This window comes from Aplidium turbinatum, chromosome 18 (assembly GCF_918807975.1).
Source record: "Aplidium turbinatum chromosome 18, kaAplTurb1.1, whole genome shotgun sequence".
NCBI lineage: Eukaryota > Metazoa > Chordata > Ascidiacea > Aplousobranchia > Polyclinidae > Aplidium > Aplidium turbinatum.
Genome location: NC_137489.1, coordinates 15,221,677 through 15,240,737, shown reverse-complemented (window position 1 = coordinate 15,240,737; position 19,061 = coordinate 15,221,677). Strand labels below are relative to the sequence as shown.

At 37.8% G+C, this 19,061-nt stretch overlaps 1 protein-coding gene across 2 annotated transcripts in view; it reads left to right on the top strand.

Moving 5' to 3' along the window:
* Positions 1-18,836, top strand: part of LOC145787288 (sphingosine-1-phosphate phosphatase 1-like) — a 31,649-nt gene extending 12,813 nt beyond the window's left edge. For both annotated transcript variants that reach the window (XM_082599001.1, XM_082599003.1), the window contains exons 6-9: positions 155-286; positions 2,143-2,296; positions 15,295-15,467; positions 15,815-18,836. In XM_082599001.1, the coding sequence (XP_082455127.1) occupies positions 155-286; positions 2,143-2,296; positions 15,295-15,467; positions 15,815-16,096 (741 nt within the window). In that variant the 3' untranslated portion in view covers positions 16,097-18,836. The remainder of the gene's footprint in view (positions 1-154; positions 287-2,142; positions 2,297-15,294; positions 15,468-15,814) is intronic.
* Positions 18,837-19,061: the final 225 nt, after the last annotated feature.

Here is a 19,061-nt window from a genome sequence, read left to right as displayed (position 1 = left end):
CTAGTATGTTTCCAAACGTTTTTCAAAAATCATGAAATTTTAATAATCTATTAAAACAAACTCTAAAAAGGTGTGTATGTATTTATTTTAATGTGTAGTCTGATAGAAAATGCTTGTTGCAACAGTTTATGATGTCCACAACACATGATTGCAGATGGATGACTACGTTGACTTTTACATCAGCCAACCAAGATTGGAACCACAACTGAAGTTGCTAGCTTTGTTTTTCGTTCTACTTTGCATCCATCCTACCACTGGAGACGGAAGCCCCTCTTTCGTAGACACTGTAAGAAATTTGACGTTTTTCTCACTTTTTTTGTTTTTTCGGTGTGATTTTTATTTTTGCTACCTTGTTTACTTGTTTAACCCCTACATGTCTAGCTATGTCAGCCCTCGAAATTAGCTTCCATCTACGACGGCAAAAACATTGCCGTCGCCAAATCAGCAAACCTTGGATTGCGGCGGCAATTGCCGTATGCTTTAAAGTTTAAACAAACGAAATTTTAATCGTTTATTCTTCGTGTTTCATACGGCGGTAGCGGAGAGCATCACGCAAGCTATTTTACGCGCTGACAATGCTCTTGTAAACTGTAAAAAGTTTGCAACCTTGTAAATACTGGCTTAATTGTTACGAAAAAGTTATTGTTACATCGAATGCTTATTGTTTACCGGTGTCGTTGCGAATATAAATCATGGTGAAGGATACAGTTGAAAAGTAGAATTTACCTGCTATAGGTTATCAAACAGAGGGAACAGAAGGAAAAAGTTAGTGTGGTATTTTACAAAATTTATAAAGAATTTTATGACGGAAACAAATCGGAATTAGAAAAGCTAAGGGGTCAAGTTAAAAAAGTAGAACAAAATTGGATAAATGGTTCTTCGGCAGTAAAATAATGCTTCCGATCACATGGCATTGCGCGTTCACGAACGGGCAGTTTTGCGTCTTCAAGTATTCCAGTGACGACGCGACAACCTCATCCTCCGATACAGCATCTGATGATTCCGATTTATATATGATATCCGACTAGTTCTTTATCCAACAGACTTTGTGTTGCTCGCACGCAGTATCCCAATTGTGCCGAAATTATGTTAGGATAAACATAAATCGAGCCAATCTTCTCGCAGGGAGCTATTAATTTGTTACCGGTACGTGTTTGAGCAATTAACGTTATTTTATGATGGTTCAACGTCGCTAGATGTCGAAAAACAAACGTAAATTTCTTATTGGGCATTGTTGTTACCCAGGCAGCATAATTAGTTATTTTTGCATTGATTTTGCGTCTGTAGACGTTGAATCGATGTAGAAATGATGGTTTTGCTGTCTGGGTGCGCAATATAACCCGCCGGGAAAATTGTAAATCGATTTGTGCTGACTCGAACGTTGAATCAACTCAAAATTAACTTACTTTTCCCCTGAGCTATTTTACGTGAATTAACGTAACAGCGTGCGTATTGCGTTGCTCGCTTTATCGCTACTTTAAGTATTATTACATCACAACAAATCAAACGATGCGGTCGTGATAGACTACTCTAGTATACTTTTCCCTTCTCGTTTCACATGTTTTGGTACAATTGTTTCGTAATAAACGTTCAGAGCAATTGCCGACGCAATTTCAACTTTTGCCGTTTGGCCTCGACAAAGTTCTTGCCAAGTAAAAATATGCTATAAAATATAATATTTTCGAAGACTGCGTGAGTGTTCACAGCAACTAAAATAGTCCGAGGTGAGGTCTTGGTGCGATGTTTCTGCTGATTAAACTCCCGCTGCGAGTAAATAACACAGGAAGAAATTTTGAACAAGTTTTGTTCTAATTAAGTGCTCATTTTGCGGCGGCATTTTTATTGCCGTAGCAGAATGGCCATTATGACGTTTACGGCGGCATTTACCACGGCAATTGCCGAGTGCCGCCGCTAATTTCGAGGACTGATGTCCTCAGGACAATCTAAAAGTGAAAACGTTTTTTTTTTGTGTAAATTTTTATCGCAGTATGGCATTTCTTATTAAAACATGTGGCAAGTGAGCCTCTCACTAGATTACTCCTATGGTCAAGATCTTAAGTTGCACCGCTGAATACGCGGTATCCATATCAATGTAGCAGGCAAATTTTCACGCTGATTAGTTTGTTCAATGTTGTTTTCCAGTGTGTTGTTCTTGGTGTCGTGAATGGGGTGATACTGGCCAGAAGTCAAAGGTCACGACTTTTGGGCTTCCCCCCACTCTTGGAGACGCTTTCCCTTTCAGAGGAATTTTCCACTGTCACTTTCTTGAAGTTTTCTATTTTGCGATTGCTGCTTGGTGAGTATTTCTGTATTTTACAATAGTGCTGATAATAATAAGCTGCATCCGAACTAAAATATTTTGGCCTGATCAGTAATCAAGCCGTCGATCTCACTAGATGAGAGAAATTGTGCAGAAAAGGAATGTAGGACAAGTGAAAAGCAATCTGATTAATAAGGGGTGATTGTATTGTTCTTCTTATCACACTAAATACAATTTTAGAAAATACTCTTCCTATGACTTTCTTCAATGTGTTCACTTGTTATTGTATAGTATCTTTTGAGAAACGCACTTGTTAGTTTATCTCTAAAATTTAAATTTTTAATTGTTGACAAAGCATGACATGATGATAGCTTACACAAGAATGATGGCGACCTTCGAATGAAGCCAATCACTAGGTATTTTGAAATATAACTGGTTAAAAAGTAGATGAAGCGGTTATAGAATGTAGATACACAAGCCAAGTGGTACAATTCTCCAGACAGAAATCGTGTATTCAACGTCTTCAGACGTTGAATTAATGTAAAAATGGTGGATTTTGCTGTCTAAAAAATTGTTAGAATTATTGTGGTGGTAAAGTTGGTGTGACTACTTTTATTGATTGGGACTAGCGTAGATTTGTGTTTGTGGTCTTACTACAAAGCTGCAAATGACGATACGAGTAGGAAATGAGTTTTGAGTACCACGTTGTCCTTGGGGGTCTGCTACTATTCGGTGAGTCCGATTCGGTGAGTTCCTAACCTCTAACCCCTAACTCCTAACCCTAAAACGGCAATGATAATTAGGCTACGGTACCCGATAATTTAAAAAAAAAAAATTGAAAAAATCCCCCGTTAAGGGATCGGAATCACCGAATCGGACTCACCGAAACGGGCCATTCCGGTCCTTGGTACATGCTTGGTCATTTTTCTCCTACAAATCTATTGTTTTACTTTGTACCCATCAAGAAAACTGTAATGTTGCGATGGAAGTTAAGTTGTAGATAGTTAGTTTTTCCAAAATTTTGAAAAACTTTGTCATTACATCATATGTTGTTGAACTTTCTGCCCTCTCAAGGCCGAATAAATCAATAATTATCAGCAGTCTACGTTACACAAGAATGAGGTTTAGTATGTTTGTAATTATACTTTATGCCTATTACTATACAACACATGGCAATCAAAGGCTTATCATTTTAATCTGCTTGGCCTACTAGCACAGTTTACGAATTACGAACGCCAAGTTTAGGTTATTTATGTTTTTTGAATTCCAGACAGCAAATCTGTTCTTTTTTGCATTGGTTCAACGTCTGCAGACGTTCAAAATCAATGTAAAAAGAACTAGTTTGTTGCTTAGATAACAGCTTTGTGACATCTTACTCATCTTCATGACGAATGAGTAGTAAACGTTTGGGCGATAATTGTTCTATTTGTGTTCTTTTCTCCTCACCCCCGGGTTTCATTCAGACAATAGTCGCGTTACATCATGGGTAATCTAACAAATGGACGTTAGTTCACCGTCAAACGACATTGCCCTAACGAATACAATGCTAGCGTGTTTTAAGGTCTTACCACTCGAGAACACTTTGTTCAAGAGTTTCGCGTCTAGTCACTGGTAATGCGAGAAGTCACTCATTCATGATGGTGATGTTATTACAATCTTCCTACACTACAACCAAATGAAATCGGCCAGGTTCGGTAACATGTGTAATTTATTCATCAACATTTCGCCTCCGCTAAGGCGGTTTCTTCACAAATCAAATAGATTTCTTCACTGAAATGTAAATTTCCTAAAGTCACTTTTGAAAAAATGGAAAAGCATTATTGGCCATAAAGCCAGTCCTGAATTCAACGTCCATTGCAAAAAGGACTAGTTTACCAGCTATCAAAATTAGTCCTTTTTACATCGATTCAATTTCTTCAGAAGAGCTCATAATATCAAATCGATACTTAGGACTGAACTGAAGAGATAAGGTTCGAGTGCAAATACCAGCATTTGGAATCACAGCTTGATGAACTTGGTTTGTAGAATGTGATTCAAATCTCCCATATCATGTTTCGGATAGTACTTTGGAAGTATAATCCCAGTCAGTTCATTTTTACACTTTAACTTATTCTGCATAAATTAGCAGTACAAATCCGTTATGTCATATATTGGACTGGCCGGTAGTAGTTCTATGGCGCTTTCTATTCATGACACAGCAACGTCAGGAGTAAAAGGTGTTATCTCAGCTAGCGAAAATTACTATTGCTTCAAGCCTTCAACGTTTGGTGAAGTTGAAGCGATGTAAAATGTGTAGCTTTTGCCAGCTTGGGTGTCTCACTGACGTTTCGCCCACCACGCGCGTTTAATCAAAGATGAGGTTTAACTGCGCATTGTGCCGCGCATGCAACTTTTTTGGAAGAGAATGCTATAACAACAGCAAACAATTCTGACTAAACATCAAAAGTTTTCAATGTCAACCAGGTCAGTGAGGTCACCCGTGCCAGCCACTAAACAGACGAATCTCTATTTAGATTGATACAACGTCTGCAGACGTTGAATTAACGTAAAAAAAGACTGCTTTGCGGCGAAGCTACCGATGTTTACCGTTGCTGTATAGCGCTGGTAAAAGTTGAATGTCATCTCGGTATAAAATCGTAAGCCAGAAAATTTGTGCTTTTGCGGCGAAAATGCCAATAAACGATGGGTGACGTAATTTAAAACCACGATCCACAACCGCATGAAAGGAAAGCCTTTCTCTTACGTTTGCTTGGTGACGAATGACGATGAGGTCTCGCATGCGCAGAGCGTCGCCTGATGTTCTGCGTCACGTAATGACTAGATTCTTGCGTCTGTAGTTCAGAAGCGCTTGCCAACCACTGGCATGTCAAGAATGCAGTCTTGGTATCTTCGCTTTTTGTCCTGCTCAAAAGAATTTTTTTAATCTGGTTCTGTGACGTGTACATATTTGGAAAGACCGCCACTCTTTCTCATGAGACCATGACAGGTTTTTCTTGTCATGGCCTCGTGCCTCTGAAAATTGTGGCTGCAGCAGCAATTTTCGTTTTTCCATCAAGAAATATCAACTGAGAGAAAATGAAAATTAATGTATCAAAAGTTGTTTCCATTTCAAATTAAGAGTAGAATACGCAAATATCCAATTCTTCTCACCGCTGCTTTCAACACAATTGCAGTTGGAGACCAGTCTTGTCGCATGTTTACTAGCTCGTGCTTCTTTGTTCTGGTCCCTAAGGAAAGCAACGGATACCGAACTTTCAACAAGTCTAGCTGTTGACTCAATCTGATGACAAACCAAGTTCTCTCATTACGAGGATTAACACTTCAATCACTCGGTCACTGTGTAGCTTTCGTTCACAATTGACCAAAAAAATAAGATTATAATTCGCCAGTTCAACAATCATGTGAAAGGGTCCACTGTCCAGAGTACAGCAGTCAACTGTTATTTTTTTACGATAAACAGGAATCACTGCAATCACCTTTGACCTGTGTCGTCATTTACACATTTCTTAATATGGGACGCTTGATTTTAGTTCAATACTTGAGTTTTCAAGTAGTTGTGGGCTTTTCATTCTGTTCTAGTCCACCAAATGTGTTCTTTGAAATGCAACATTACATAAGTTAGCCCATGTAGCCTAGATATTTTCTTTATTTTTTCCTGACTACTTCGTTGGTAACCACGAAGTTTACATACACCAAGTTAAAAGGATAACCGATACTGCCATCACCAAACAAAAGTAAAGACGCAATTAAAGACGGCAGTTTAATTTCATTCCATTGGTTTCTTGTTTGTTTAAAAAAAAAACTTGCTTTCTTTTTACGCTTAATTAGGTTGATTAATGATTATGATAATTGTTATTATAACAAACGTGGATCGTACGAGTTTTGTTCGTAAATACCATCGACTTTTTGGCATCGTTTCTAAATTCCTAAATCCCTCTCACATCAACTTGACAAAGAAATAGGTCATCATTATCACAAGATCAACTAAAAAAATAAACTGGCTAAACTTGAGATTGCAAACAGTAAACATAATGCATCTACGATTTACGTTATTTTAATGTTACCTGGTGGGATGATTGATTCACATGGAAGCATGGCTTTGCAGTTCTGTTGAAGATAAGAAACAGACTTAGCAAATCAGTCATTTTTTACATTGCTTCAACGTTTGCAGACCTTGAATCAAAGCAAAGAAAAAAGGACTGATTTGTTGCCCAGGACTTGCTGCGTTTTTCGGCTTTCGTGAGGTAGAGCAGATTTTGTCCAAGACTATTGATTTTGTGGATTAAGCAATTATTTTTAAAATAAAAACACACTATGGAATGTTGGTATAAAATCTCTAGGTCTCTTGGTGATTACTTGGTTCAAGTACATTCGCTTATTCAATAGCTGTTAAAGCGCCGCTTCTTGGTAGCATATTTGCTTATCTAACAGACGTGATTCTGTAACTAATTACAGAAGTTTTTTCTGTGGTACATCTCAGCACATATTCTGTGGACGAAACTTTGACCATGTTTGAGACATGTTTTACACTTTCAATTCTTTTACATTAACATCTATTCAATGTTTTGGAATGTCAATTAAGCTGCATTTAATTTGGCACAAACTACGTTCCACTGTATGCTTTGAACACTAGGGTGATCCAAAAAAAACTTTTTTTGTAAATGTTAATGTCTCACCCTAAAATATTGTTACCATTGATGAGAAAATGATATATGTGAATTTTCATAAAGATTGGTTGATATTTAGGGGTTGCTACCGGGGTTCAAAGTTTTGTCGTTTGCCCCCATTTTAACGTTTCGAGAGGATATGATATGATACGGTACAGTAAAATATACGGTACAGTGCCATTGTATATTGCAATAAAAATACAGTTTAATAATTACTCTATGGTCTGTTTATAAACTCATGTGTCTGTATTACGAATTATACTAACTGGTGTACATGTACGAAATGTGCGACTTTGTATAAGGTAAAGGTGAGTCCCATACTTGAATACAAGCATCGAGGGATGAGGTTCTCATTATACTAAGCCTTCGGCACTAACGAGAGTAGGGTGGCCAGTTCCTTTCTCTCGGCCGCCTTTACTTCAGCAACTACGCCCACCCAATATATTATACCCTGGGTAGAGGTGGGCGTGGGCGGTGTTTGTCAACAACCAGTATAAGCCGGGAGTCAAACCAGGATTGCATAATTGGAAAGCGAGCGCGTCACCGCTGCGACTTTGTATACTTGTGTTTAAAATTCAGAGACTAAATTGGACATTCATTAACAGCTTTAGAATACAACAAATAAACTACATACAGGAATTATTGCGCGAGGGTCTTTCTACTGCAGTCTGGATATCGCTGACGGTGATCGGCGACGACACGCAAAAGATACTGTTTTTGTTCTTCGTCACATGTGTGTAATGTGTTGTATTCCGTGATCAACGCCACTCCACGCTCGGCAATGTCCCAACCGGGGTGCCAATTGCAATGCTCAAGGGTGCCGCGAGATATTTTAACTTTAACCCGTTAAGTGTGGAATTTATTTTAACTCTAATCCACAATAAGCCTTTGTTTTCTCGCCCAGGAATAACAGCGTGAAAGAGATTTTGAATCGTTGCTGTTTTTTCCATAAAAACGTTTGAAACGCATCATTATTGCCAGGTTTCATGATTTTATTTTGCGTTTCACGGCGCACAAAGTCAAATTGCAGTGATGGATTATCGGATTGTGTGACCCAGCACGATTATAAAATTGCACGATTGTTTGCGAACCACTATAAAATAGAAACTTTTGCATGGGGGATACCATACCTGCGCATACAAACACGATAGCCTACATAGCTAATCGAGAAAAGGCTAAGTTATAATTGATTTATTCTTTATACCAGTGCTCCGCAACCTTTATTTACTCACGGCACACTTAAAAACTCTTTAAAATTTTGCGGCACAATTCGGCCGACACATTTTCAAAATGTAAAAAATAACTATCATCTTTTTAATGAGATATTTGCGCTTGTTTCTTGCTTTAATAAAGTTAACAATTTGGATACAGTCATTCATTGTTTCTGTCAGCTCCCTTGTAAAATGTTTGATCATCAAGGCTTCCCTGTGTAAGCAGCAATACATAAGTTGAATGGCTGGATTTTGACGTTTTACCCATGCAGCTAAACTTCTTCCTTCGCCCACCATTGCTGAAGCACCATCTGTGCAAACGTTGATGCAGTTATTCCAATGGATACCATGGGTTATGAAAAACTCGTTGGTCACTCTAAAAATTTCCTGGCCAGTCGTTCGTTCCTGGCTGGAAGTTCTTTGCAAAATAATTAGGCTACTCGTTTGTTATGGACTCGCCATTGACAAAACGTTGGCTACTACACTTAATAGCTGTGCTTTCAATATTACGAAATTTTTCATTAAACACTGCTAACTGACAATTCAAAATGACCTAGCCTGACTTCTAAAAACGCACTACCACGTTAACCAGCCTTTTTTAAAACTAGGGCAGCCTTCCCATTGCGAAAACTTCAATGTGAGGCAAAAAAATCATAAATGCACTGTGGGAAGTCTAGCTAGAGTTTGAGTTGTCTTGCAGTGGTAAAGCGAGAATTTTTAAAACATAAAAACTCCTTTCTTTTCAAAAAGTATGTTCTGATGATAGTTATCCCGCGGCACACCGGTTGCGGAGCACTGCTTTATACTTATATGAATATATTTTGTGAATTGCTTTGCGATTACAATTGGGTCTCCAAATTAGTGGATTTTCCGTACAAACGAACATTAAAACTAAAAAAACGAGAACGACTGCTTATAGTCGAGGAAGAAATGTGGGTGGCTTTGTCGAATGTGCCTCGAGATATTAAGGGACTTGTGCAAGAAGTCAAGCCCAAATTTCACACTAAATTTTGAATAAATACATTTATTTATGCGCGCTATACTGTACAACTCATTCTGTGCTATTTCATACAGTTACTTGAAATACAGAAATCTCATAAAATTGACCCAGTTTTGCCAGGATGCCGCAAACTATTTATCTCTTCGATAGGGTGCCGCAAGGTCAAAAAGGTTGGGAACCACTGCTCTAAACCCTTGACAGCCTGTTTTAACTTAAAAGGAGGACTTTCTGATGATTACCCTTTTAGGGTGAAACAGGCTGTCAAGGGTTTAGACAGTGGTTCTCAACCTTTTCTGAGTCATGGCCCCCCAGACTGTGGCTCTAAAAGACCATGGCCCCCTTGAGCAAAATAAAAATGTATTTGTTTAAAGAACAATGAAACGAAATCAATAAAAACAGTTAACGAATGATTAAATGATTTAATGCTTTCTTTTTCGTAATAGACTACGCTAGTAAATCAAGCGTATCCTTAATTGTTACGTTACAATCACAAAAGATGATGCAACATGCAGTGAGATAGAACATATGATGAAAAAACATGCTTTTGGCTAGCTTTACGATACTAACACCTACATGAGTGTTTTTTGTGTCACAATTCTGTTATAATTCATCAATACATGTTATAATTTATTAATGAAGCTTTTTATCGTGGCTCCCCTGAGAACGCTCTGTGGTCCCCTTGGGGGGCCGAAGGCCACGGTTGAGAACCCCTGGTTTAGAGGGTAATAACTATGTATGTACTATGATGTATATTAGTTTACATCATGTACATTTGTACATGTAGTTTATTTACTGTCTTCTAAAGCTGTTATTGATTGTCAAATTTAGTCTCTGAACTTTAAACACAAGTATACAAAGTCGCACATTTTGTATATATATGTAGACCAGTTAGTATAATTCGTAATACAGACGTACATGAGTTTATAAACAGACTATATAGAGTAATTATTAAACTGTATTTTTCTTGCAATATGCCATGGCACTGTACCATATTTTTTACTGTACCGTATCATATCATATCTGTATCACATCCTCTTAAAACTTTAAAATGGGGGCAAACGACAAAACTTTGAACCCCGGTAGCAACCCCTAAATATCAACCAATCTTTATGAAAATTCACATATATCATTTTCTCATCAATGGTAACAATATTTTAGGGTGAGACATTAACATTTACAAAAAAAGTTTTTTTTGGACCACCCTATTGAACACATACAAGGTTTTTGATTTTCAATGAGCCATTAACAAGTACCATTTTTGCTTGTGGAATCCACTTTAAGAGCCTTATTTAACAATAGACTAGAATTTTAACAATACCACACATTTCTAATATAGCTTTTCAAGAAAATCTTGAGGAGTTTTTTTTTGTTTAAAAAGGGCTTTACTGAAAACAAGAACCATTTCTATTATTCCAAGCGCAGTTTCCTTTACTCTCAATAACTCAACACTGTTCACACTTGACAACTTGATTGGGAAGCTGCTTGGTTTAGTTTGAAGCAGGGTTGAGAAAAACCCGTTTTTTTGGGTTTTATTAAAAAAGATGCAAAAAAGGTAGATTCATGCTTATTTCACCTCAAAACTACTTTTTGCCAATCAAGTGCCTTTCACTCACAGTACATGCTGACATAACTCAATAAAATAATGCACTGGGGCTGTTTAATTATGATGCCTTCTTGCGTAATTGAGTTTTATTATAGTACAAAGTGGCATTACTTGATTTTTGTGTACCGGTACTGTACAGAAATATCCACTGGGTTTTCAATTTATTCTTGGAAATTTACTTCACAATCACATCCTTAAGTTCTAATTTGAAGTTTGTTTTAAGTGCCTTGTTGTGTTTTTGTTCTATTTTTCAATTTTCTAATAAAAATTGGACAAATATGATGCTCTGGGTTGTTTATGTTTTTGTTTTTTTTAAGTGGGTTTTAAAAAAAAACACACAGTTTTTTGGGTTGGGTATACCAACAACCCTGGTTTGAAGCCATTCTGACAACGTCATATCATCCTTACAACTACAAGTGTTAATTTTATCTTAACAGACTAACCCTTCTAGTACCGGGCGATTTTTCTTGTAAACAGCCATTAATACTAGATAAGAGGGCTATTTTAAGGAAGTATTTGTTTCTGAAACATGACTTCAATTTGTTTCCTTTCGTCACCGACTGTTAAATATTTCATCAGATGCTTGAATGACTCATATTTGTTTAAGTTTGGTTGTGTTTCAATAATGCCAGTTTTTTTTCAATGAATTTTTGTTTAGTGGTATAAGATGTTAAATTTACATTAGTGGTGCAAATCTGACCGGAATGAAACATGTTTTCGATATCAGGATGCATGAAGTGAGAGTTAAACGTTTTGACAACGTAATTAAATATAAACCGTTTCCCGCCATGTGTTCTTCGATAGTTCTTCGGTTCGGCTTCAGCAAACATGTGAAGATCTGAGGTGAAACAAGGTTTTTCTTTTACAGTCAACTCTTGCTTGCGCCTTACTAGAGTCAAGACTAAAAGCTAGCTTTAATTACATGTCCCATCTGGCAATGTGGTCATTTTGCATAACAAACGTTGAATTCAATGACTGGTTTTGTTATCTGGGGATGACTGCAGTGTCCTGTCAAATCTTCTTGTCCTAGGCCAGTGGTTTTCAACCAGGGTTCCGCGGAACCCTGAGGTTCCGCTAGTAAGTCTAGGGGTTCCGCAAGTTTACATTCAAACCCGAGAGTCTATTTTATTATTATAAGCATATTGTTTAAATATAATCAAATATTGATTAGGTTTGCCACTATTGATAAACTTGCTACAGTTTAACACGTTCGCTGCGATCATGAATTTTCCTTGTTTTCTTGTGGTCCGATTACCTTTAACTTTCTGCTTTCCCGCCAAATTTCGTCGACATGTTTTCTTCGCTTCGAGGAGTATTGTAATTTAATTTTATTAATCAATGATGTTTTTTGCATAAGGCAATTAAATTATTGAACAGGGGTTCCTCGAGCTTTTGGATTGTTTCATTGGGTTCCGTTCCACCAAAAAGGTTGAAAGCCACTGTCCTAGGCAAACGGAACTTTGACTCATACAAACTTCGAGTTTATGGGACAAACCTCTGTGTCTTTCAAAGATGTTGTGGATAAATAAATAGCCTGCCCAGCAAAGCGAATGGCACCAGCCGATGTACACGCTGTTGTTATATTTTTCTTGTATTTTCTTCTATGCAAAATGATGAGTTTGTTGACAGTACACATTTGCGGGAAACAACACGTTTTAACAAGAATACTCCTGAAAATCGTCTATAAATGTCTCCATTTGTGCACTGAGTAAGATTTCGAGCTCTGGTAAATGCTGCCATCTTCAGCTGCTGTTTGCATGATCGTGCTCTAAATAGAATTGTAGGCACACGGAAACGCCAATCGTTGTTTTTTCGCAAGGAAAGATTTGTATAGGTTACACCCTTCCATTGCACAATGCACACGGACTAGTTATTTGCAGGTAATACATATTTTTCAGGTGACTTTACTGAATGTATGCTTGGTTGAATCGTAAAAAAGTTTGACTGACTGTCTTATAGCATGGCCGCACTGGAATATGGTTTATAGCTTGAAAGAAGCCAGTATTAGAGTCCGCCTTTTAGCCCAGTTGAGCTGCTGTGATTACAACAGAAATCTTTCTCAGAGGCCTTGTACCAATCGGTGAAGATTGGCAGTGGCTGCCATTTTCCTGGCGTTCAGGGTTGTGGGAGTGGTTCCAGGGCATTGAAGCTTCGAACTCTCCAAGGAAGCGAAGTTTATTTATTTATGGGACCGCAATGAACTATTGAACTTGCATGAACTGGACTGTCACGTCTTTCCCTCAAAGCGATAGCCGATATTTTCAGCCAAAAAGTGCTAGTTTGCACATATCTTTTCCTCAATAAACCGATATTCTACTTGACGTTGGTTCATTATTGAAAAACCTTTCAATAAACGCACAGTTTTTTAATAATTTTCACGCAAAGTTTTGCTTCCTGTACACTTGTACAGAGTCAATTGATTGGAAAGGGCGAACACGTCTCTGGGTCCGTAAACAAAGCTTAGCGCCTCGTATTGATTTAACACAGTGGCCCCGAAAACTCATCACTATGAAAACAAAATTCAATCTTTCTACATCACATACCACAAATCTATTGCATGAAAAAGGATGAGCCGATAGCTAGTCAAACAATACGTTGATTGAGTGTCTGACTTTGCAACCAAGCAGCCATGCACAAGTAACTGTAACATATCAGCCACTTAAAGTTGAAATTTGTGAAGGAAGTTTCGTAATATTTCATGCATCAATGCCTTTGTGCCTGAATCATTTTGATCGATTCAAATGAAATCACGATGAAGTAAATTACCAATGGCTTTGTCCGTCGTCTTGATGAAGCCTGTCTCAGCAACCCAGCCTTTTTCTTTGTTCAACGTGAAAAAAGAGCTTGTTTTGGTGGTTTCACAAATATTCTCCTTGCGCGGACATTTTTATTTGGTTCCCATTTTTGAAATTCTGAAGTTTTGAGCTGAACGTGTTCTGTAAAAGATAAGTTTGTAAATAAAAAAGTTGGTGTTGGTTCATGTTGGAAACACACATAAAAAACAAACTGCAGCGGATCCCTGCTGCAGTATGCACACTGATACTTACTCCCCAGACCTCATAAACAGAGTTGTTTCCCAACAAAATAAACAGAGAATCAAATACAATTACTAAGCACATTTCCAACTTGTGAAATCATTTACCATTTCCAGTTTGAGAAATCTTTACTTTGTGCATTGATATGACGTCTGCACAAGTTGAAAAAGTGTGAAAAGAGTGAGTTTATATGCTGGCTCTCGAATGTCAGCAAATGTGGACTTCGGACAAGTAAATGGACTTTGCATATGTGGTAACACCATGATTTGATCAACAAGTGTTTTTGCAACGTTTCCTAATTGTCTTTTATTTTGTTAAGAGATTTCCCAGACAACAAGCTATCTGAGTTGCGTGTTTTTGCTTCATGCCAAGCTAGCCTACCTTTCTACGCTACCTTAAGTTGCCATTTTTACGTCGTTACAGCGTTGCCAGACATTCAAACCCTCATAGGGTAACTTTGTGGTCTTTTAATCCACAAGAAATCAATTTGATTGACAGCGAAACGTTAAATGTGAATTGTATCACTTTTGGCATTGTTTTAAAATCGTGAGATGTTGAATCAACGCTAAAAATCGTTTTCTGACTCGAATTGTGAAGTGGATATGTTGAACGAACATTGACCTATTGCTATTTTTATCAAAAATTCTACTGAATGATGTTGCCATACTCGAGCTGCATTTGACCACTTTTTGGTCTTGTGCCACGACCAACTGCAACTACATTAACCTCATTCAACCTTGACAATGACGCATTGTGAGGTATGTATATAGAAAACAATGACAGCCCATAACAAAAACGCACATACACACATATATACATCTAGAATTCTAGGCCACGGAACTAGACCACGATGCGTATGGCAAAACAAACGACATCAGTTCGACCTTCATTTGAAGTTGTAAATGTTTGGTTTAAATGATGTTACTCTAAACCTCGAAATCCATGTTTTCCTGGAACTGCAGTTGCACAAACATGTTCTTGTTTCTTCAAAGAAAACCAAAGTATGAAGATTCTTGTTAAACAGTAGGCGAATCGTCTTTTCTGAGAACTAATCAGCCTTGCTTAGATTTGAAAATAACGAGCTTTCCATTGGAAAATATGTTGAGCGTCGCAGCTTTCTTTGGAGTTGTTGTTTTCTTTCTGGGGTCACTCATTTTTCATATTGCACTGATCGAAAGGTTTTAACTCGTTGACCTAAATAAAGTGCTTATTTATCATATGGGATAGCTTTCACTTCTTGTTTGGTCAACGTTGCTCATTTAATAACTTTCCTGGCAAAATTGGAGACTTGCATAGAACTGCCATGTTCTTTAAACTTTCTTAACTTTGCACATTTGGAAATGTGGTCAGTCCTCATGATGAAAACATTTCCTCTTCGTTAGATCCATTCTGTAACGCGTTTGGCAGTTTTTACTTGCAGTTGAAATGTGGTTGTTGATGGTGTAGCTATTGTTTTACGCTTATTTGTGCTGAGACGTGTTTTGTTGACATTGATGCAATGATTTAATTTGATTTCAGGTGGGATTTCAATCGTTCTTATTCGGATCTGCCTCAAATACATCTTCCTTCACCTAGTAGAGTATGCTTACCGATACATTGGCCTGCCTAGCTTCAATAGCAGCAGTTTCAGAAAGGCAATGCCCCCAAATCCAAAGCACTACACTAAAGATTTTAAAATTCCTCCAATTTATGTAAGTACTACTGGCACGAACTTTAACCTTTCTTTTGAGTTTATTTAATGTTTTCTGATGTAAAAACAACGTTTTGTGGTGAACCCATTCGACGTTGTATTGATTGAATTGTCGTGACGTAAAGAAGTAATAGTCGGGCGTCCATTGATTTATTGAAGATCGCTTCAAGTCCTTTAATTTGGTGATTTATTTCTCAAAAATTCTTTGCATTATATCGACGTCTCAAAGTGTAAACAAATGAAAAATAAAACTCCGTTAAATTTCATACCATCAAATAAATTCTTGACGTTGATTTGCTGGCTGGGTTGTTGTCGGCTAAGTCTTCACAACCCTTTCACGTTCTTTAGAAAAAAGAAACCAAGGATACCAACGAAGAGACTGATCAACCTGGCTCTGGCGACACAGCCGACGTGACGTCACTCAAAGATCACGTGATCGACAGAGACTCGCACAAGGCAAAGTGGTTCAACTTCATTCAAATAGGCGACGCGGTGCACTCGCTAGCATCGAAAACAGGCAGCCAGCAGCCTTGGGATGTCACCATTCCGGTCAAAATGATCGTCTATTGCTCAATTTCGTACTGCGCAGTTGAGATCTTGCCGCAACTCTTCATGTTCTTGGGCATTTAACTGTTCACAGCTGGTATTCTCAAGCCCATTTGTCTCGTGTGTCGCCTGAAAGCTTTGAATGTTGTTTCACCCCGCTCACTCGCGATGTTAACAATCAAAAGAGTTTCGTCCCCTTTCATATGAAACAACGTCACTGAACAGTTGTTTTTGTCTCTTTTGTTTAAACCAGTGGTTCTCAACCTTTTTTGAGTCATGGCCCCCCAGACTGTGGCTCTAAAAGACCGTGGCATCCTTGAGTGAAACTTGACTTCACCACTCAGTCTATCACTACAACTAAATCCAATCAACTAAAACTGCCGTACACGTTTTTCATTTAAAAAACTAAAACATCACAAAGCCACGCCAATGCTTTCTTTTTCGTAATAGACTACGCCAATAAATCAAGCGTATCCTTGATTGTTACGTTACAATCACAAAAGACGATGCAACATGCAGTGAGATAGAACACACGATGAAAAACTATGCTTTTGGCTAGCTTTACGATACTAACACCTGTTTGAGCGCTTTTTGTGTTACGGTTCTACGTTTCTGTCAATTAATACATGTTATAATTCATTAATGAAGCCTTTTATCGTGGCCCCCCTGAGAACGCTTTGTGCCCTTGGGGGGCCGAGGGCCACGGTTGAGAACCCCTGGTTTAAACCTTTGAGTTGGTGAAACATCGCAGTTATTCCCGAACGCTTTTACAAAGTTTTTACCGCAATCTGAGGGTGCCAACATCCCGCCCCCAGTTCAGAGACACCTTTTTGATTGGATTTTTGATGGGAACACCTTTTTGATGGGTCGGCCATAAGCGTCTAGGCGTTATTTTTGAAACTTTTGCAAAGTGCTGTAATTTAGAAACATTCGAAATTAGCTTTTTTTTCGTCGTTGTTGTTGTTGTTGTTTTTTGTTATTTCGTTTTGCTTGCAATGCTGAGGATTGGAGTTCTTGGGTGATGTGGGCGAGTTGTTAAAAACGCAACAGTCTATGATTTAACTACTTTTAAAAATAATAAGTTCAACCCAGACCGCAAAATCCGTCATTTTACATTGATTCAACGTCTGCCTTGTAAAAATGACGGATTTTGCGGTCTGGGTTGAGCCTCGGTACGTGAAGTATTAGCAATTTGTTACTTTTTGTACAATGCGTGTATGTCTATGTCGTAAATTACACTGTCAGTAAATCTAACACTGGGGTGAAATCTAGAGACGAATCATTATCATCCATTGATTTTATATTGATTCGACGTCTGAACTTGAACTGAACTGAAGCATAAAACAGTTTTTGCGTACCACTTCTTGCCGAAGTTATTGTCATAATTTGCAGAAAGCCATCTAAACATATTTCGACTGCAAAATATGTGTTGTCATTATAACTCGGCAAGACTATTTATAAAATGACAACCATCGGCAGTTGGCCTAAAGAAGTTTTTTGAAAGCATTTCGTCGTCGGCCTATCACTCAGTTTGCCATTTTCAGAGCGCATACTTGTGAATGTGTGAATATCAAACTTATCAAATGAACTGTTCAAATATCATATGATATTCGTAAAAAAAAGGAGTGCTTCAAAACTGTCGTATTGAGAAAGGTTGGCAAAAAACGTCACACATGAGAGGATGGTGAAAAGCAAGACAGTTTCATGTTGTGTTTGAACATCCCCCAAAAGTTCATGTTTTTCTTTCTGCTGTAACTTTTGTTTGACATCACACGTCTTCTAAAAATATGCTTTTAGCGAAAAAGTATAGAAAAAAAAACTACCTACAATCTGCGAACTTAGCATAATTCAACATTATAACTGTATTTTACTGTATAACTCAATTTTGCCAAAATATATTTCCTGGCAGTGATATTCTTTTCACATTGAATCAACATGTGCATATGTACAATCTGTTGAAAAAAGCGCTGAGTCGTTAGCTGGGTTTTGTCCGTGCTAATGCTGCTTTGCCGTGCAGCAGCGCTTTATTTGAAAGCTTCAAATCGGTTCTGTCAATGTTCAGTGAATTAATATCAGTGCTAGTCAACGTTTTTGTGCATGTGGACTAATCGAGGGCAACTCACTGTGATCATGGGTTTTAAAGTATGATGCCAGCTGGCAAATAAGTTCTTTTTGCATACATTCAACGTCTGCTGATGTTGAATCAATGCAAAAAACTGACTTGCTGACTGGGATGGGTGCTTGGCGGAGAACAAACTAAAGATCACATGTTTTGCTCAAGGAATAGTTTGTTTCTAACCAGGAAATGAATCTGTTTTTACATTTATATAACATCTGAACACGTTGACGAAAAAAATGCTGATTAGCTGGATATGTTACGAAATCACCGACTGTGTTGCTTGTTTTGTTAATTTATTTTTTAATGGTTCACTTTAAAGGATTTTGTTTGCAGCAATAAAGTGTTGAAATTGCTGCATCCGCAAATTGTCCAATTGTACGTCAAAAACATTTGCATGCGACTGTTTCAGCTCAAAATTGCTGAAAGGTCACTTTGCCTTTCAACAAATATTTGAACACGACTTGAGAGTGCGGTCTGGCAGTAATCAGTACGGCTAGCATGTCGTACTTCAAGTGAACTTGCAGTAGCCTAATATTTATATGTTTGTACGAACCGTTAGTATTATTGGAAGTCTGGTAGCTATCTTAGTACAATTTTGTTGATGCTATTGTGCGATGATTTATCATTGGCCTGCTACACGTCTAATGTTCTGTAATGGTATTGTTAGTACATCTGCTTTTAATAAATACAACGCAATTTTTGTTTCCTTTTGTGCATACATAAGATCTAGCTGAGAAGGAGTGTTCAAAACTTAACAAAAGGGTCATGTCACAAGAATTTTAATTAAGCCTCTGCAAGTATGCGAAACTGCCAGGGAAAAGCTATCAAAAGAAGCTTTCCCAGTCTGAGAATAAAGATTCAATCAATCAATGGACACAGAAGTTGGAGCATTTGTTTGCCGGTCAAATTTACGTATTTTATTTTGTATAA